The 21349-nt window shown below is 37.6% G+C and overlaps 2 protein-coding genes across 2 annotated transcripts in view; one reads left to right on the top strand and one right to left on the bottom strand.

Annotated features, from left to right (window-relative positions):
• Nucleotides 1-21349, bottom strand: part of KALRN (kalirin RhoGEF kinase) — an 838419-nt gene that overhangs the window by 795363 nt on the left and 21707 nt on the right. The window lies entirely within an intron of this gene.
• Nucleotides 1-21349, top strand: part of ROPN1 (rhophilin associated tail protein 1) — a 31909-nt gene that overhangs the window by 3865 nt on the left and 6695 nt on the right. Inside the window, exons 2-3 of the mRNA XM_024578198.3 lie at nt 17799-17926; nt 20360-20477. Of these exons, the coding sequence (XP_024433966.1) occupies nt 17811-17926; nt 20360-20477 (234 nt within the window). The 5' untranslated portion in view covers nt 17799-17810. The remainder of the gene's footprint in view (nt 1-17798; nt 17927-20359; nt 20478-21349) is intronic.

The following is a 21349-nucleotide window of genomic DNA, read 5'->3' as shown; positions in this document are numbered from 1 at the left end:
CCTTGAGACAGATCACCCCAAAAAGAGACAACCATCCAAGAGCTTATTGCAGAGGGTGTGACCACATCTCACTGGGTAGCACAGAAATTGCTGAGGTGCCAAGGAGGCAAAAAATCTCTCTGGGGTGCTGGAGAAGCCATTCATGAAAAGGTGACTGACTCACTGGCTTCACTCTGCTATGTAGCTTCCCAAGAGAGGTGCCTGGGGAAGCTGGGAACTGCTGGCAACTGTACAGTACAGCAGTCAGGCACTGAAGAGATCACATACTGCTGATGCCGGCTGAACTGCACTGCAGGATCCTAGCACTGGAGAAATTTCATGTTCCCGGGCCTAACAAAAGGAATACCTCTGTGAACCCACAGACAAACTCCTTCCTCTTCCAGTATCCTTCTAGCACCCTCTCCTGAGGAAGCTGAACATTATGCCTACTGACAAAATGAGAAATACTTTAAGGGTCTAGTTCTGTTTCGCTGAGGAGGCAATGCAGGAGAATTTGGAGAAGAGGCACTACGTTGATAACTAGAGCATCAAAGTAAAATCAAAATCTGATTTTATGACTATAGTAATTAAATTCTCTGGTGGCTCCCTACTGCACTTAATATAAAGTTCAAAAGCCTTATCTTGGCATACCACACCTTTTATATTCTGAAGCTGGGCTGTATTTTTAGCCTTAGGCCCAAATACTCTCCTTTTGTCCAATCTAGCCCTCCATAATCATAGTTCCCTGAATTCACCATGTTCTCTGACACCTCCACATCTTTGTCTAAGTAGTCTTAGCCACAAAGAATTCCCTCCTTGCTCTCATCAGTAAATAGATGCTTATTAAGTACCTGCTCTGTACCTGACACTGTTCTGGGGATGAGAATATAGCAATGAACAAACCAGCCTTCCTCAAGTCTCTGTTCAAATATCATAACTCTTTAGGAAGTATTTTCTGATCTCCTTTTACCTTTAGCTAAGTTAGATTCCATACCTAGGAGATTCTGGTCACCTATATCTAGTGCAGACTTGTTGATACTTATTATTAAACTCTGTTTTAATCACTGATTATTTTTCTGTCAGTCTCTTCCAGTAGCCTGGGAGCTGTCTAAGGGTGGGGTGTGTGACTCATATATTTCTATATCCCAGTATTCAGCACTATTCCTGACACATAAGTTTTTTTAGATTAATTATTTGCCCAGGATCACATAATGAATAAGAGATAGGCCCAGGACCAGAATCCTGGTCTTCCTGCCTTATAGTCAAGAGTGCTTCTTAAGTACAGCTTAATCCACTATATGGGATCTATTGGAAAAGACAAGTCAGTGTTGAACATCATCAGGAATGGTAACAGAAATAGGACAGAAACATAGCCTTGATCTTATATTGAAAACTAAGATACAGTCACCCTTCAGAGCCCTTTTATACATTGAGTCCTTAGATCATGGAAAAGCTGCAATGAAATCAGAAGTAGAGAGGCCAAGTAAATGGATGAAAATGATATGGGGGTATTCTGATACTTTACTCTGAAAAATGAAGACTTGCACGCACTTATGAAAGACAAGGTTAAGATGACCCCAGATTTGTATACCAGATTCCCAAATCAGGGGACATGCAACACAGCTTTAGGAAACATGGTTAACGTGGTAGTCTGTAAATGACAGCCTTGGGTTTGTGGACCATGATGTGAACAGAGGGGAAATCATGGAAATACAAGCATGGCTAAGTTAAGATAAATCAAAAGAAGTTCACTTGTTAAATAATAAATGTAGAGCTCGTAACTTCCAAGAGGTGGTACTAGCACAATATACAAACAATTTTCAGAAATTACTAACAACAGAGCCAAAAGCTCTACTCAAAAAAGGGTGGGGGGACAAGGTCAGGTAGGACTACCTTTAGCAATTTTGTTGTTGGCATCCAAATCTGTGTTGGCTTGATCATGGACTGGGTCAAGATAGAAAAAGATCCAGACTTCTGTGAAATAAAGTTGGAGAGGCAAGATAATATGAGTAAGACAAATTGTGGCGAGCTTGAAAGTCAGATAGGGCATCATTTTGATAAGGAAAAAAAGATGTGTAATTGTCTTATTCAGAGAGGAGCAGTATGGTATAGTGTGGAAAGAGCAATGAAGTAGACCTGAGTTCTTGATTAAACTCCAATGTAAACTATTATCTTGTGCTAAACACTTCACTTATTTGTACATCAATTCTCTCATTTGTAAATTGAAGATACTGAACTTTATTATAAGTCAAATTAAGCCCCTTCTTTTTTTAAAAAAAAAGAAAATGTGTTCCTTTTTATTTTCCTGACAGATTTTTTTTTTTTTAAGTTCATCAGGACTGAAGTGAGGAATGGAAGAGAAGGATGAATAAAAAATGGCTATGATATATCAGACTAATGCAATTGAAAGAGTAAAAGACATTTTTTTTTGGATGGTTTTATGGGAAAGGGGAATTATACAGTAGGTAGCTGGTGAGTATGACTGTGCATGGTTGAGATTTACAACTGGAGATTTGTAAAGCTCTAGTTAAATGCTAAAATAAAACAAAAAACAAAACAAACAAAAGCATCTCTACCTCCAGCTAGAAAATAGATTGCAAGCAGCTCCAGGCTCCCACTGCAACAACTAAAAAAAATCTAGAAAAATAATTTTTAGAAACATTGTAAAGACATCAGAGAGCTTTAGAAACAATGTGGACTAGATTAAAATTTCTAGTGTGGAGAGTCCTTCCAAGGTGGGCTGATGATCACAAGCCATTTTCTTTCCTGGGGACATTTGCCACTTTGGATGTGGACTCAGGATTGTGTTTGATCCTTGCAGAAAGACGTTACTATGGAGAAGTCAAACACCACTGGCATGACAGGTTAGAAATTTAAGGCATCCAAACACTTCAGTTTTTACACAATGTCTGACATAGTTAAAAGGGACAAGGCATGCATAAAAGCAAGGAAAATGTGTCTAGAATCAAGAGGAAAAAAGACATTAGGGAGGAGATCCACAGGTAGATTCAACCAGTGGAGTTATCAGACATTGACCCTAAAATAACTATATATAATATGTTCAGGAAAATCAAGGGAAGAGATGCATAAATGGACAAACACGGAGAATTTCAACACAGAAATCACATCTTATTAAAATCCTTGATACTCTAGAACACAAAATACAATATCTAAAATTAAGAATTCATTGAATAGCCCTGGCCAGTGTTGATCAGTTGATGGACTGTCATCCCATAACTGAAAGATTGTGGGTTTGACTCCCAGTCAGGGCATATACTTAAGCTGTGAGTTCAGTCCCCAGTCTGGGTTTATATGAGAGATAACTGATTGATGCTTCCCTCTCTCATTGATGTTTCTCTTTCTCCCTTCCTCTCTCTCTAAAAGCAACGAAAAAAAAAAAAAAAACATCCTCGGGTGAGGATTTAAAAAAAATCATTCATTGAACAGGTTTAACAGCAACCTGGACAGCAGAAAATATGGTTAGTGAACTTAAAGGGTGATCTACAGAAAATACCCAAACTGAACGACAGATGGAAAAAATGGAAAAACAAAACAGAGTTTATGGCCTAAAGTAGACATAATCAGTGTCCCATGAGGTCAGGAAAGAGCATAGAGTCCCAGAATGTAAGGGTAGGGTTAGTATTTGTAGAAGCAATGTTTGAGAACTTTTTAAAAATGATGAAATACATCAACCCACAAAGCCAAGATGCTCAGCAGGACCTAACCAGGAATACTTGGGCATATCATAATTAATAAAACTCATGAAAATCAAAGATACAGAGAAAAACATAAAACATCCAGAGGAAAAAAGGTACATTACATTTTTTCCAACTAAAAGTCATTTGGCTTGTGTTTAACAAACTATGGAGACAAAAAGACAATGGGATCACATACTTAAGTCCTGAAAGGAAAAAGTTCCTAACCTAGTTTTATACTCAGTGAATATATCCTTGGAAAAGAAAGACAAAATTAATACATTTTACACAAACAAAAAATTATAGACTTCTTTCCCCACAAACCTGCACTATTGAAAACAGAATTTTTCAGCCTGAAAGAAAACAAGCCCAAAGAGTAGTAAGGGTTTAACTCTGACCATTAGGAAGGGAGAACACATAGGCTTAAAGAAGTGAGAAAAAATGAATATTTACTATTTAAAAACAACTTCATATGTCAACAATAATGTATGTAGAAATAAATGGTAATGATACAAAGGGTGGGAAAGAATATTGAGTTAAATTGTTATAAGGTTATTTTTATTATTCATGAAGTAAAAGTATTAGGGTAGACTTAATAAATTAAAGATGTAAATTATAATCATTAGGGTAATCAGTAAAGAAATAATAAAAGAATATATAACTAAAAAAGCTAATAGAAGAGAAAAGTGAGAATAGTAAAAAAATATTTGACTGCTTTAAAAAGACAAGAAAAGAATAAAAAAACAGAAATTAAGAAAATAATCCCATTTACAAATGTTACAGAAAGCATAAAATACATGGGAATAAATTTAACCAAAAATGTGAAGAACTTTTAAGAAACAAATGACAGAAAACAAATTTTTTTAAAAAAATCACACCAGTATTTATATTAAATGTAAATGGACTATATAATCCAATTGACAAGACAAAATTTTCAGAGTGTAGTTTCTTAAAGTTGTTTACAAAAGACACATGAACAAAAGAATACAAAAATATTGATGGGAAAAGATTGGAAAAATATATACCTTGCAAAAATTAAGCAAAACAACTAGCAAGTCAAGTTGACTTTAAAAGAAGTAAAACTAGACATAAAAAGGGGCATCTCATAATAATAAAAGGGTTAATCCAATAGGAATATTCAAAAAACTTAAATATGTATGCACCTAATAACAGAGCTTGAAAATTTATCAAGCAACAATTAACAAAACCAATCCATAAGAACCTATGCACCCCAATGTTCATAGCAGCATAGTTTACAATAGCCAAGTGCTGGAAGCAACCTAAGTGCCCACCAGTAAATGAATGGATAAAAAAACTATGGTACATTTACACAATGGAATTCTATGCAGCAGAAAGCAAGAAGGAGCTCCTACCCTTTGCGACAGCATGGGTGGACAGGAGAGCATTATGCTAAGTGAAATAAGCCAGGCGGTGAGGGACAAATACCATATGATCTCACCTGTAACTGGAACCTAATCAAAAAACAAACAAGGAAGTAAAATATAACCAGAGACATTGAAATTAAGAACAATGTGACAGTAACCAGAGGACATGTATAAAGGACCCATGGATAAATCGGGGGGGGGGGGGGGTGGAAGCAGGGGAAGTGAGGTGGGGATGGCTGGGGTGGGGGGGAGGAGTGGGGGAGGTAAATGCAGGCAACTGCACTTGAACAACAATAAAATAATTTTAAAAAAGAAAACAGTATTATGGAGAAAGCTTTGAAAGATAATATCATGATTGACTCTCTTACTAAAGTGACTCTGCATATTTAACAACTCTGCTTTGTAGTTCAGTTACTATAAAATAACCTAATTCCACTAGATTCCATATGTTTTTAAGTATATTTTATTGATTATGCTATTACCATTTTTCCAATTTCCCCCCTTTATCCCCTCTCCACCCTGCACCCCCCAACCCTCCAGCACCCTTCACCTTAGTTCATGTCCATGGGTTGTACATAGAAGTTCTTTGAATTCTCTGTTTCCTATACCATTTTTAACCTCTCCCCATTGATTTTATGCCTACCAATTATGCTTCTTCTTCCCTGTACCTTTTCCCCCTTATTCCTCCCCTCCCCCTCCCCCCTCACATGGAAATCCCTCCAGGTGATGTCCATTTCTCTGATTCTGTTCCTGTTCTAGTTGTTTCCTTAGTTTTTGTTTTCATTGTTTGTGTTTTCTTTTAGGTTCATTTGTTGATAGTTATGAGTTTGTTGTCATTTTACTATTCCTAGTTTTTGATCTTCTTCAATTTCTTCGATAAGTCCCTTTAACATTTCATATAATAATGGCTTGGTGATGATGAACTCCTTTAACTTGACCTTATCTGAGAAGCACTTTTTTGCCCTTCCATTCTAAATGATAGCTTTGCTGGATAGAGCAATCTTGGATGTAGGTCCTTGCCTTTCATGACTTGGAATACTTCTTTCCAGCCCCTTCTTCCCTGCAAGGTTTCTTTTGAGAAATCAGCTGACAGCCTTATGGGACCTCCTTTGTAGGTAACTGTCTCCTTTTCTCTTGCTGCTTTTAAGATTCTCTCTTTATGTTTAATCTTGGGTAACTTAATTATGATGTGCCTTGGTGTGTTCCTCCTTGGGTCCAGCTTCTTTGGGACTCTCTGGGCTTCCTGGACTTCCTGTAAGTCTATTTCCTTCACCAGATTGGGGAAGTTTTCCTTCATTATTTGTTCAACTAAGTTTTCAATTACTTGCTGCTGTTCTTCTCCTCCTGGCACCCCTATAATTTGGATATTTGAGTGTTTAAAGTCCCAGAGGTTCCTAAGCCTCTCTTCATCTTTTTGGATTCTTGTTTCTTCATTCTGTTCTGGTTGGATGTTCCTTTTGTTCCTTTTGTTCCAAATCATTGATTTGAATCCTGGTTTCCTTCCTGTCACTGTTGGTTCCCTAAATATTTTGCTTTATTTCACTTTGGGTATCTTTCATTTGTTCTTTCATTTTTGACCAAGTTCAATCAGTTCTGTGAGCATTTTGATTACCAGGGCTTTAAACTCTCCATCAGATAGTTGTCTGTTTCCTTGTTGCTTAGCTCTTTTTCTGGAGTTTTGCTCTGTTCTTTCAGTTGGGCCCTATTTCTTTGTCTTGGCACACCAGTCTGGTTGGTCTGGTTGACTATTTCTTTAATTCCTTTGTTGTCAGAATTTCATGCAGTTTGATTTTCTGGCACTCCTGGTTGTTTATCGATTTTAGATTGGTTGTTATCCTCCTTTGGGTTGTGTGAGGAAGGGAAGGGTTTCTACCTATGCCTCCATCTTGGCTGGAACTCAGATTCCATATGTTTTGATTCTAAAATGGATATTATATTTATAAAATTCAAGAGTATTCATTAAAATATCTTTGTGAATGCTAAAAAAAAGAATAAACAAAACCACCTCAGAGATGTTTTTAACACACCTACCTCAGTAACCAATAAAGTTATCAGACAAAAAAGGTAAAGTATATAGAAGATTTGAACCACATAATTAAACCTCTTGACATATATAGAACAAGGCACCCAAAAGCTTCAGAGGAAATATTTTTTTAGGTGTATATAGAACATTTACCAAAATTTATTAAAACTATTTGAGAGAAAAAATATATAGATTATAAAACAAACAGCCAGGGGTTAAACTTTAGAAAATGCTTCAACAAAGTGATGGTAGAGACAACAATGAATAAAACAGAAAGGAAAAAGGAACAGCAGAGACTTAGGACAAGCAAGACTTTATAACCATTATCCAATGGTACACGATGTTTCATGAGAAAGTGATCAATTTCTCAAATGCAAAACAGACACCAAGAAGTATTATGGGGAAAATCACTAGATTTAGCAGCCCTTGAGGCTTTAATGACATCTGTATGTGTGAAAGCAGTTTCAGGACAATCATCAGGATGGAAACTTTATAAGGGGTTAAAGGAGAAGGAATCATGTGGGAAAAGAGTCAGTCCTTAGAGCACTTGGGAAGTTTGACCATTGAAAAAGAGAATTAGACCAAAGGAAAGATAGTAAGGGTAAAAAATATATATACAGATGGCCAGACTGTGCCTATTTGATGGACGAGAAGGTGCTAGGGAGGTAGAAACAGTGAAATTTTCTGGAGAATGTGGAGGGATACCAGTCAAAGTCTGTTGCTCAGGTCTTGGACAAGGCAAGAACTAAATGCTCAAGAGGTAGAGGAAAGAATATAAGATCAAAGAGAGAGATTGAAGTAGACAAAGAATGGCAGTGTGAATTCATTTCAACATCCTTGATCTCAGGTGGGAAATGACTGCAGCTACTGAGAGTGAGGACAGTAGTTGTTGGGTGGGATGCAGGCTCAAAGGGAAAGTCATTCAATTAAGAAACAGAACTGTTTTGTTGGGGAATGGCAACGATCACTGTGGAAGCAGGAGGAGCTAGAGAGTAGCAGTGATGCAAGGTTAGAATATGCTGCACTGGATGATATTGTAAAGATTACCATTATGTTATTGTCTTATAAAATAAAAATAGAATGAGGCCTAAGGAACAACCTGCATCCAAATATGATTGTCGATTAAATGAAGCCTAACTTGATATAAGCCTATTTTCTGGTTCTTCAACTTTCTCAGGTCATCTCAATCTTAGAATTACATGACAATCTTGAAATTTGTTTATGCTTGTTTTTTTTATAGGTGTCAGAATTCTTAAAGACCCTCTCCCTCTACCAAACCCAGCAAGCAATTTCAATTCTCTTGAGGGAATCCCAGCTTCTAGTTATAAACTAATACAAAGTTACATTGCTTTATCATGCTGCTTCAGTAAGAGAGTTAGTGAGAGGGTAGCTTGATGTTCTTGTTTCCTTGGCTTCTATTTTCTTTAGAAAGCACCAAGTATCTTTGGCCTGTGTGATATTATATGAACTCTGCAATCAAAATTCTCCGTAGTCAAAAGAAGTTCATCTGCTTTGCTAACTTGTCTCGAACTTCCTTCCTGGACTCTAATCAATACTATAGTTGAGTCATTTAAATTAGAAGTTAGTTGTTCCCTTAACAACTAGTTTTTTACAGTTCACCTTCTAATGAACATTTTTTAATGATATAAATCTCAGATTTTGCCAGAAATTGATTTCAATAACCACCAGCATCTCTTTTATAACACATAATGTTAAAAGACTGAAACAAAACTTAGAAATTTTTCAACAGAAGTACTTGTCACTGCACTGTACCAACAGGCTTCCCAACCTTTTTCATATCATGGCACAGGAGAAAACATTTGTGAAGCACACCAGGGTGAACTATAGGGTATCGGTGGTGCATATGGTGCTTATGAAAAGTTCAGTATACATATATTTACATAATTACAATAAAAAGTAAAATACAGAGAGTGAAGATATTTAATGCTTGATTTATTTAAACACTTAATATTTCAATAAAATATTTAATATTTTTAATAGAGAAATCAAGCTTGATCTCTTATCATGCATTTGCTTTATACTGTTTTGTGTTGAGATGACGACATGCAGTTCCTGATCAAAACTTTTGCATGCTGTTCTCTTCGATTCTTGTAGTCACCATCAGTGAGAAAGGTGGCTTCACAGATGGATCTTTGCAAATGGTAGAAGGCTATTTATTGATTTTTTTTCCAATTGGCAGAAACTCCTTTCTCAGTATTAACCAGAATTTGGATAACTTTATCTCTTCTTTCATTGAAATTCTTATGATAATGTGAATGGATTTCTAATATACTTTTTTGCATTAGAATTTTTTGCATGTCATGTATTTCCAAATAATGTGACACTTAACAGATGTTGGCTATTAGTCTTCTTTAGGACCGAAGTTAGAATATCGGTTAAAATCCCCCACTGAACTAATTCTAACCTCACCTTTCCTTTGAATTCATGAGCATTGCTGGTATACTTCATTATATTTTCACACATTCCTTATAATTTTGATTAAATTCATTCCAGTACTCAAAAAATGTTAAGCCAATTTTGTAAAGATAATCAATTCTCCTCACCAACTGTTCAATAAGAATCATTATTATTATTTTTAAATTCCTCTTTTAGGTCCTAACCTCCAGACAACCTTTTCTTTTGCTGGTACCTTGGTAGGAAACATCGGACTCTTTCTTCGCATAAAGCCGAAAATAGACCAACTGAGACATAGCAGCTTGGATTTTATTAGTGACATCCTTTAATGTGGAATTTACATCTACAGGAGAATGCATAGGCAAGAGCTCTACATGAACAAAACAATGTCTTAGTTGCATCGTAGGTGTTCAGAAAGTGGAGAACGGATATGAAGTGAAACCTTCCCACCTTCTTGTCATTACAGCTGTCTTACCCGTACAGAAACCGTTGCTCTTGGATAACCCAGAAAATCTGATTTGTTTAAAAGTATATAAAGTGCCTCAAATACTGTATCCTGAGTAGTTTATTTTGGTAATTTTTTGCAAAGCATATTCTTCCAAGCATTCCTCTTAAAGGATTCTAACTAGTGCTATTAACCAACTACTGTCACTAGCATCTGCAGATTCATCACTCTGCAAGGAAATGCTCTGATTAATCAGTCTCCTAGAGAGTGTCATCAATGCATTTTCTTAGTATTACTCCAGAGTAACACTTCTCTTATTTCCTTTACTTAATTTAGTTCCAAATGTCCTTTCCCAGGCAGGTTAGTAAATGAGTGATTCTATAATTGTAAGAGACATTTTGGCTTTAGTTCTTAATTATGTGACCTTTTAATTAGCTTCTTGAACCCAATCTGATGTCAACTACTGTTGTGGTTGCAAATATGGTTGCACACAGTTTCACAAACACTGGTTTTCAATGTGTGGTTTCAGGGACTTCTGAGGATCCTTGAGACTCTGGTGGGTTAGGAGTCCATGAAGTTAAAACTATTTTGGTAGTTATACAAAGACATTATATGTCTTTCTCACTCTCTTTTTCTTAAGACTGTACAATGGAGTTTTCCAGAAGGTACATGATGTGTGATATCACAACAGATTGAATGCAAAGCAGATATGAGAATCTAGCTTTTTTCTATTAAGGCAGACACTAAAAGATTTGCAAAAATATGAAATGATGTCTCAGTTCTCATTAAGGACTTTTTGTTTCTAAAAACTATAGAATTTTTCAAAAAACTACATTACTTATGTTAACAAGTAAAAAATTATTTGTATTTAAATAAATATTTTTAAATTTCTAAAATGATAAATATTGATGGATATAATGCACATTAACAAAAGTTATTTAGGGCCCTCAGTAACTTTTTAAAAAAGATTTTATTTATTTATTTATTTATAGAGAGTGGGGAAGAGGGGAGAGAGGGAGTATGAGAAACATCAATGTGAGAAACATCGATTGGTTGCCTCTCCTCCTTCTCTTTGGTCCAGGCTAGGACTGAACCTACAACCCAGGCATGTGCTTTGACAAGGAATAGAACTGGTGACCTCTTCCTTTGTGGGATGATGCCCAACCAATTGAGCCACACTGGTCAGGGCCTAAATAGCTTTTAAGAATGTAGAGGGGTGCTGAGGCCCAAAACTTTAAGAATTACTGTCTTAAGACATTTTCTGTATAATATAGATATTTTTCTATTAAGGCTCTGGCTTAATTTACCTGGCACCGTTGTTTTTTTCATCTGATAACTTTTCAATGATAATAAGTTATTTAGGCAGAGAAAGGAAAAAATGGCAAACACATCCAAATTCAATACAACCTTCACTATATTGCCTAATAAGTGACTTAACTTTATATATGTATTTTAACTTTATATTTTTAACTACATATGCCTTATGAATCTCTAAAAAGTATTCAACTATAATCAGATAGTTAAAATTATTAAAATTTATATTTAAATTATACTTTATGGTAGGAAGACAAATAATATGTGAAGTACTTAAGGAGACATAGGCATTTCTGACTATAGTAAATCAATATTCAAAGGAAATAAGGTCCATCTTCTTAAGCTATTTTAAGTCATAAAATTTTTGAAAAGGTAAGTATTTGATAAGGGAGAATTTTGGAAGTATTATCATTTAATTTAATAACTGAAATGCTAGCTTTTCACAAAATATAAATATTCCTTATACTCAAGTACAGTTAAAATATTTTGAAGTGTTTTTCATAAGATTTTTAAAAGATTTTATTTATTCATTTTTAGAGAGAGGAAGAGAAGGAAAGAAATATCAATGTGTGGTTGCCTCACGCACCCCTTACTGGGGACCTGGCCCCCAACCGAGGCATGTGCCCCAACTGGGAATTGAACTGGCGACCCTGTGGTTCGCAGTCTCTGCTCAATCCACTGAGTCACACCAGCCATGGTGTTTTTCATTAGATTTTAAAGGTTGAAGTTTTCTTTACTGAACCAATTAAATTATTTTCCATTATTATTTGTTTTTAGAAGCAAACATTGTTTATTTCTATAAATAAATAATGTCATTATAAAATCAATTAAGAATCAGATTTTGGATATTTTGCATCAAAAGCCAAAAAATATATATATATGTAAAATATCACAATTTTTAAAAAATACTCACCCAAGGATATGTTTATTGATTTTAGAGAGGGGGAAGAGGGAGAGAGGGAGAGAAACATCAGTGTGAGAGAGAAGCATCCATCAGTTGCTTCTTGTACTCACCGCAATCAGGGCTGAACCCAAAACCTAAGCATGTGTCCTGACTGGGAGTCAAACACACAACCCTTCAGTTTATGAGATGGTACTCCAACCAACTGAGCCACACTGGCCAGGGCTCAAATCATAATTTTAAAAATGAACGAAGTCAATTATATTTTGATGAAAACACATATACCTTCTTTATTGGGAGAAAATAATGTGAAAAATAAGAGCAAATTAAATAAAAGAACTAAATATTTGAAACCCCTATTCATGCCCTGGCTGGTGTGGCTCAGTGGGTTGAGCGCCAGCCTACAAACTGAGAAAGGTTGCTGGTTCAATTTCCTGTCCAGGGCACACGCCTGGGTGTGGGCCAGGTCTCCAGTGGGGGGTCTGCAAGAGGCAGCTAGTGAATGTTTCTTTCACACATTGATATTTCTTTCCCTCTCTCTTTCTCTCCCTTTCCCTCTCTCTAAAAATAAAATATTTTAAAAAAAGAAACACATTCACAGAAGATTATAACTGATAATACACTGCAGTTAAAGCAATAATCAGAGTTATGGTTTTAGCATGAAGGTTAAAGGGGAAAATCCTCTATAAGCATCTTTAATGGCAGGTGCTTTGCATAAAACCTTAAGAACACAAACAATAATAACTGAAATCTGGAAGTTTACTGACTGATCCAAACAGTATCCAAGTATACTTTCAACTATTTTAAATTTGTGAATGGTTGTAAAATGGTTGTAAATTTTGTATCACTATAAAAATCTCTGGAGCACACCTCTAACCTATTCTGCCATGACCACTTGTGGGAAGCTCAGCTTTAGAAATCTACAAAAGGTAGAATGTATCACAAATAATATTTGACCATGTTCAAGTCTCCTAGGAGGGCCTATGGCACAGTATGGACTCAAGATAAACCTTGAGGGTGTGTAGGGTTTGAATAGATGAAAAGGAATAGGAAACCAGAATTACCAACAGCCTGAGGAAAAGGGAAAAGCATGATTGTTAACAATAGAAGAGAAAGTGTTAACCTTTGAATGGATAATTTCTTGGAAAGAGGATACAGTAAACTTCGTGTTGGAAATTTGTGTTAGTAAGTGCTAGCAAAAATTTATAGTTGAAAATCACGTGTATAAAATCATGGACAACCTTGAAAGTCAGGATATAATTGCCTTAAGAGAGGGCTCTCTAACCTGTTAACAACAGTATAGAAGATATATCTAGACACAGTGACAAGCACAGACCAGAGAATGACCAGAGACAAGGATACCAGCTAAGAGGCTGCACAATAGGTGGTGAGGAGCTGAATCAAAGTAAAAGGAGTAGAACTAGAGAAGGGAGGATATTTCAAAGGAAATATCAATGGGATTTAGTGACAGATTCAACAGATTGAACAGAATGGATGGCCCTCAGGCTCTGATGCCAAATGACTGAGAAAGTGGTGACAGTGTGTTAAGAAACAAAATTGGGACTTAGCTGGGAGAGGGAGAGGGAATTTTTGTGGAGATGTGTCCTTGAGGTAGGGGGAAGTGTGGAATGGAAGCATAAGTGAGAGGGCAGCACAGTTTTGTAATAGATGAAGCCAAGAGAGGATGCGAGCTCTCCAAGAAGGGCAGCGGAAAGACATAAGCTCAGAATGCTGAAGACTCTACTTTGGGAAGATTGTGAACTCTGGTTTAGTAGGAGGAAGGAGGAATAAAAGTTATGGTGACAGAGGAGATGAGGAAAATAGAAAAGCAAGAATGGTGTCTACCATCAAATAAAGAGAAAGCCTCAAGAGGGACAGGACAGTCATGTTGAACAGGCTACTACCCACCTCTGACTGTGCATTCAAATCCTACCTCTGTGACTTATTAGTTACATGTCATTTCAAGAGTTCTTTTTCTCTCTCTTAGTTTATCATTTGTAAAGTGCTGATAATATAATCTACCTCATAAGGATATTTTAAGGGTTAAATGAGAATATGTATACAAAATACTTAACACTGTATGTGGCACAGATCAGAAGTTAACAGATGCAATTGGTGACTTTTAAGGAAACAATAGAATGGTGAGAGCAGAAAAAGTTGCAAGAGATTAAAGAAGAACTGAACGTTGAGGAAGGACAATAAATAGGTATGGAGAATTTACATGGGTAGGGATTTCTTGGCCAAAAATGATGAGAGACCACATAACAGTTGCTAGAAGAGGTAATGGGGTGAAGTAAAGATTTTATTTGTCTAGTCTATGGTGAGCAGGAGTAACCATTATTAGTGTTGTCATACAAGCCTATTTCACTAGGGTTGGGCCTTTTTTTATTTACATGAGGCCATCTGAGCCTTCAGAATAGAAATCAAAGAATTGCAGAATTGAAAGACCCTGTCAAAATATACGTGAACAGTTAAAGGGTGCAGCCCTTGTGAAAAACAGTATGACAGGTCTTCAAAAAATTAAAATTAGAATTACCATCTGATCTCACTTCTGAGTATATTACCTAAAAGAATTAAAAGCAAGAACTCAAAGAGATATTTGTATATCCATGTTCATAGCAGCAATATTCACAATAGCAAGGAGATTGAAATAACCCAAATGTTCAACAACAGATGAATGTGTAAACAATATGTGGTGCATACATACAATGTAATATTATTCAGCCTTAAAAGGAAAGGAAATTCTGACACATGCTGCAGCATGGACGAACCCTGAGTACATTATGCTAAGTGAAATAGTCCAGATACAAAAGAACGAGGATTTTATGATTCCACTTATATGAAGTACCTAGGGTAGTCAAGTTCATAAAGACAGAAAGCAGAATGGTGGTCGCCAGGATTTCAGGGGAGGGGAAATAGGGAATTAGTATTTAATGGATAAAGAGTTTTCAGTCTGTGACATGAAAAAAGTTCTGGAGACGGACAGTGGTGACGGCTGCACAACAATGTGAACGCACTCAATGCCACTGAACCGGACACTTGAGAATGGTGAAAGCTATAAACTTTATGTTATGTATATTTTACCACGATTTGAAAAACAAATACATTTGCAGACAATGTGAACAAAATAAGGCAAAGCCCTTTGTTAAATAAAATGTATTGAAAACTTACCAGAGACAATCAACTTGTATTAGTAACTTTTTAAATTATGAAATATTTTATACATACAAAATAAAATGCATAATGTAAATATAGGCATAAAAGTAATGAAACAAACATCTAGGCAGCCATCACTGAGCTTAAAACATAGAACATCACTAATAGTGTTGGGACCCCTGTTGCATCTTCCTGATGACATCCCTCTCCTTCCGTGACACAGATAAGAGCCATTTTGAATTTGTGTTTTATCATTTGTTGCTCTTTATTATGATATTGTGACAAATGTATGTAACCTTAAACAATATATTGCCTTTCCAGCTAGTGTCATGAAATTCACCCACGGTGAAGTCTGTAGCTATCCTCTCCAAGAATAGAATCTTTCATCATTATGCAGTGACTCTTTTAATTCCTAATAATGCCTTTTGCCTTCAAGTCTCTTTTGTCTGGTATTAACATGTCTATATTAACTTTATTTTGGTTATCATTTACCTATTTAATCATATATCCTTTTACCTACAGTATTTCTGTGTCCTTACATCATTTTAGATGTGCCTATAGCTGAATTTTTAAAAAATACACTCTGGTAATTTCTTTATCATTGTTTCTTTTCTTTCTTTCTTTCTTTCTTTCTTTTTTTTTCTTTCTTTCTTCCTTCCTTCCTTCCTTCCTTCCTTCCTTTCTTCCTTCCTTCCTTCCTTCCTTCCTTCCTTCTTTCCTTCCTTATTACTGATATATATGGATTCTTTTCTATCATGTTATTTATCCACTTTTTCTATGTGTTTCCCTCTCCTTTCTTACTTCTTTTTGATTGACCAAGTTGTTTCACTTTGCTATTGTTGTTCCTAATTCCTTATCTCTTCTTTGCTAGTTTGGTGGTGATATTACTTTTATAGTAATTACCCTTGAAATTTTACTGTGCATACCTGACATTTTACAAAGTCTGAAATTAATATCTTTATGTTCCTCTTCCTCCAAATAAAAGAACATAAAGTAAAAGATAATGGGGTACCAGTAAACTAAAGCCTCTTTAATTTTTTGTCTTGGGATTTTCCAACCAGGCTGGTAGGTGGTATAAATTTTTTATTTTATTTTATTTATTTTTAGAGAGGGGAAGGGAGGGAGAAAGAGAGGGAGAGAAACATCAATGTGTGGTTCCCTCTTGTGTGCCCCCTACTGGGGACCTGGCCTGCAACCCAGGCATGTGCCCTGACTGGGAATCAAACCAGTGACTCTTTGATTCGCAGGCCCATGCTCAATCCACTGAGCTACACAAGCCAGGGCTGGTGGGTGGTATAAATTTAAACTGTAGACCTAGTTTGTGGCTACAGATTCATAGGAGACTATCTCGCCCCCCAAAAGAAGCAAAAATGGAATCAGATTTCTATGTTACTTCCCCCTGCCAAAAGGCAGGTATTCTCAGTCCCACCCTTTCACACTAAGGATGTGTGAACTTTGGAGAGTATCAAATTGGAGAGGGGACAGTGGTATGAGAGTCCTTCAGTCCAGCTGTTTATATTTTGGAGGCCCCAGATCTGGTCTGTTCACAACTTTCCTGGACATTTGTCTGAAAGGTTCAAGTTCCTGGCATTGACACTTGCCCCTAATTTTGTCATTTGCTTACCATTCTGTTTCTACTTTACTCACTTTATTTGAGCAATTGCTGATTTTCCTCATTTTCTTGCAACTTAACAGGTCAATTTAAAAAGTATAGTTTGCTAGGACTTGTCTACATCTAGGTATTTTTTGAGGGAGGGCTTTTCAGAATACCTAGATTCTTTCTATACTAAATGCAGACAAAATCTTTTAATCTGTTGTTTGTGTGTAGAGTATGTATGGATTTTCATATTTTGTTCCAACATGTCCTGGAACTTTTTGAATGAAATGTACAAGTTTTCTCTTTTACAATTAGAGTAGATAAGTACATACAGATGGAAAGAGAGATGTTCATCAAATGACTGTTTAATGCTTATTTTTATTTGTAAATAACCTAATGCCAAATAATAGAGGATTCACAGAATAACTTTTGCTCCACTCTTATTTGGCCAATAAGAGTTGCACGGCATGGAAGATGTTCATGATATGCTGTGGAGTTAATAAGCTGTTTTATATGACCCCCATTTTTGTATATACAAATAAATATTTACATTGATAATATTCTGGAAGGAGATGCCCAATATTTGGGGTGACATCACTAGAAGATTTTTTTTGCTTATTTCTTGTTGATCTCTACTTTTTTAATGAAAAAGTATTCTGTATGTTCTTTAATGTTAAAGGTCAGAATTATTTACAACAAAAAGCAAGGATTAGTAAAACTACATTATAACTTCAGAGCTGTGGGACAATAGAATGCATCTGTCTGGTGTGGGTAGGGAACTCCCCAGGACTGAGAGTGTCAAAGAGGCTGGGTACCCTCCTGTCCAGGATTCCTGTCACTTTATGATTCAAAGTTTCCCATTTTATTTATTTTTTTCTCTGCCAATAGGCCAACCAATCAATGCCTCAGACGGATAAGCAAATATGCATTCCCCCGGAGCTGCCTGAATTGCTGAAGCAATTTACCAAAGCCGCCATTCGGACCCAACCACAGGATCTCATCCAGTGGGCTGCTGAGTACGTCGTCCTTTCTCACCTCCAGCCCTGGTTTCCATTGGAGGTGGAGGAGATAGGGACTGGAGGAGGGAAGGTCTTGGAAGACTGTGAGGAGGTTGTCATCGCTGCAGCCTGGGATTCAGGACTGATTATCTTTGTGATGTTCAACTCTCTCATTTCTTTGGTGCTTTAAACTCTGCACATAAATCCATCATACTGGGTGATGAGATGCCCTTAAGCAAACCAGACTGAGCAATAGGACGCTAGGGAAATAGGCAAAGTGTCCCAGGGCAATCAGTAAGTCAGATTATTACCTCACATCAGGACACACACACTCCACTCATCCCTGCGCCCCAGCCCACTATCCCAGGGGAAAGAAAAGTTCAGAATCCTGGAACTTGGCAGGCCTTTGCCCCATGTAAAGCCTGGCCTCAGTCTCTGGCCTCACCACTAGGGGACAGCAGTGCACCTAGGGGAGGGTTGTGATCAGCTCACAGGGTGAATTAATTGTGGGACTAGTCCGAGCCGGTTCACTCCTTCTACGAGACTCCTTCCTCCATTGCTGTTAAACCTTGATCTTGCCCAGCCAGTGACCTTTTGTATTTTGTCATTGGGGAAATTGTTATTCTCTTTCGTGTTTCTTTGAACTGACTTGTCCACACAGTACACATTACATTCTGGAGAAATAAGGCAAAACAGAGTGATAAGGACTGGAGAGCACCTGGCCTGGCTGAAAACAGTGTGCCTCAGATGCAGGTGCCCTCTGTCAGGAGGGACCCCCAGAGGCTGCTCAGTGGAAGGAGCTTATACAATAGCTGCTGGCCAGATTGAAACAGCTTTGTGCAGAAAGCCTCTCAGCTTTGAAATTGCTTTTTAGACAAAGTGCATCCTGGAAACTGGGGGACTTGGGGCAGGAGTTGGGAGCTAACCAGAACTCCCAGAGGATTTTCAGGCTGTTTTTGCTGTTGGATGGCCTCTGTAGTAGCATTTCAGTGGGAGAGAGGAGTAAGAAAGGCTGTTGATAGGAGCTGGTGGGTAGGGGGAAGGGAGAAGGTGAGGTTGAGTAGGTGCATTGAGCGGGTTGTAGGAAAGAGGTGTGGACAGCTGGAGAAGACACACGATGGAATCTAAGAGGAGCCTTCCAGAGGCTCTGGGACACTGTGCTCATGTTCCTGGGTTGGGCCACAATGAAGCTTTTTATAAATGGAATGAAAATAAGACAGCGATTGCTCATAAAAAGAGACAGAAGTGGGGTTGCTTTGCTAGTAATGAGGCCTGTTTAGTTCTACATTCTAAATTTTATGCATTACCTCTAAGCTTGAGCTTCAGTGTCAGAAGACTGATTTCTTTTGGCATCTCAGGCACACTGTTTTATGCTATACAATAGTTTAAAACCTCATTTTATTGTTCTTGTGCTGCTATTTTATACCAAGAAAAATGACATTTCTTGGTATTATCCCTGACATTTATGTAAGAAAACACTCTATTCTTGTAGTTTGCTTGCTCCCGTATTGTATCATGTGCTATAAATTTTTTAGCGATCCATGAAGAGTTAGTTTGTAGTTCAACTGCAGTGAAAAAGGAGAGCATGACCTAATAGCACTCTCCATCCATTCAGACATTGAAAAGCTCTTAGCAGATGGTTTCATGTGACTTACAGACCTGCAGCATTTTAGAGCATAGAACTCCACAAAGTATTTCCAAGACAAACTATATGAGGTCTGTCTGGGAAAAGTGAAGCCATTGTTAATAGAATGAGAACTGTTTATATGACGTTGATGTAACCTGACAGCCAAGGAGAATGGGCTGGAATGTGCATGTGTGAACAATGATGACTTCACTGTACTAGTCAGTGTGGGTGGTATATGTCATTGGGTGACCATGTGTACTGTGCGGCTGTCGCATTCAAAATGAGTAGAGAAATGAATCTGCATCAAATTTTGCATTAAATCTGAACATTCCTCCGTGGAAGCTATTTGGATGATTCAGAAGGCTGCAGCTATGGGCAACTGGTGACTGGCAGCTTCATCATGACAACATGCCCGCTCATGCAACATGCTTCATGCAGAGTTTTTTGGTGAAACATCAAATCAGCCAGGTGACTCAGCCCCCCTACAGCCCAGATTTGGCACCTTGTGACTTCTGGATTTTCCCAAAATTAAAATCACCTTTGAAATGGAAGAGATGTCAGACTGTCGATGTGACTCAGGAAAATATGAAGGGGCAGCTGATGGTGATTGGGAGAACTGCGAAAGGTCCCAAGGTGCCTACTTTGAAGGGGACTGAGATGTCATTGTCCTGTGTACAATGTTTCTTGTATCTTCTTCAATAAATATCTCTATTTTTCATACTACATGGCTGGATACCTTCTGGACAGACCTTGTATATTTAATTCCTTACAAACAAGAATTTCCTTGCATATGTGCTATCAATGAAGAAATTTTTTTCTTGTAGTTATTTTGGAGCTATGACCCGCGGAGACATTCCTCCAGTGAGAGATCGGTCTGAGCCAGTTGCTTCATCTAACTTTGCAGAGCTTACACCTGAGCTGTTGAAGATCCTGCATTCTAGGGTAAGAGTCGTACTGCAGCATCGAGCAGAAATGGGGGTACAATGTTGAGGCCAGCAGGTACAGACAAAAGCCCACCATCCCCTTGAAAAGCCAGCTGGCCACTCAGGATCATCCTAAAGTTCACTAAACAATACACTGCAAATAACTCTTCCCTGAGAAAAACAGGAATGATACTGAAATGTGCAGTAAGCTGAGCTGTCAGTGGGATCATCCCAGATTTCCTTGAAGCGAGCAGAATGTCCAGGGGCTCCATGAAATGCTAACCCCTTCTGTCCAGAAAGTGTTTTTGCAAGTCCACATCCCTTGACAGTGTCCCCCTTACTGATCAAGATCATAAGATGAGGATGATCGCAGTTTGGGGAGGGGCATATTGTAGTTCCCTGGTTATTCCGGGTGTAGATGGACATAGCCTAATTTTCAGGACAACTCTGGCTTTCTTCATTGCCACATCATCCTGGGGGCTGCCCGCAGAATGGATGAGGAAATATGGTTTAGCACCATGAGACCCTGCTTTAGAATCCAGGACAGAGCAGTTCGGGGTGATTCAGGACTGACTTAGCCAGAGGCTTAGTTAGCATTTCACTAGAATCAGAGGGCCTAGGGAAGGTGTAGTAATGCTTCACTGGGGCATCTGTGCCCTTACTGCATTGTTGGCCAACAGTGGCCATTTGTTCCCTTTTCCTCTTAACCACCCAGTACCTTGTGCAGTAGACATGGCAGAGATCTGAGGTGACAGGGGCCAAGCAACATGAAGCATCCAGACATAGACCCCATGTTGTTCCTGGGAAAGGGTGAGGGGTGCGTGTGAGGTCTAGCACGAGGAACTGAATGAAGTCTTGAGGCAAGAGATTTAATACCTAGTCTAGTTTCAC

This window comes from Desmodus rotundus, chromosome 2 (genome assembly GCF_022682495.2).
Source record: "Desmodus rotundus isolate HL8 chromosome 2, HLdesRot8A.1, whole genome shotgun sequence".
Lineage (NCBI taxonomy): Eukaryota > Metazoa > Chordata > Mammalia > Chiroptera > Phyllostomidae > Desmodus > Desmodus rotundus.
This window is presented reverse-complemented; position numbering and strand designations above follow the sequence as displayed.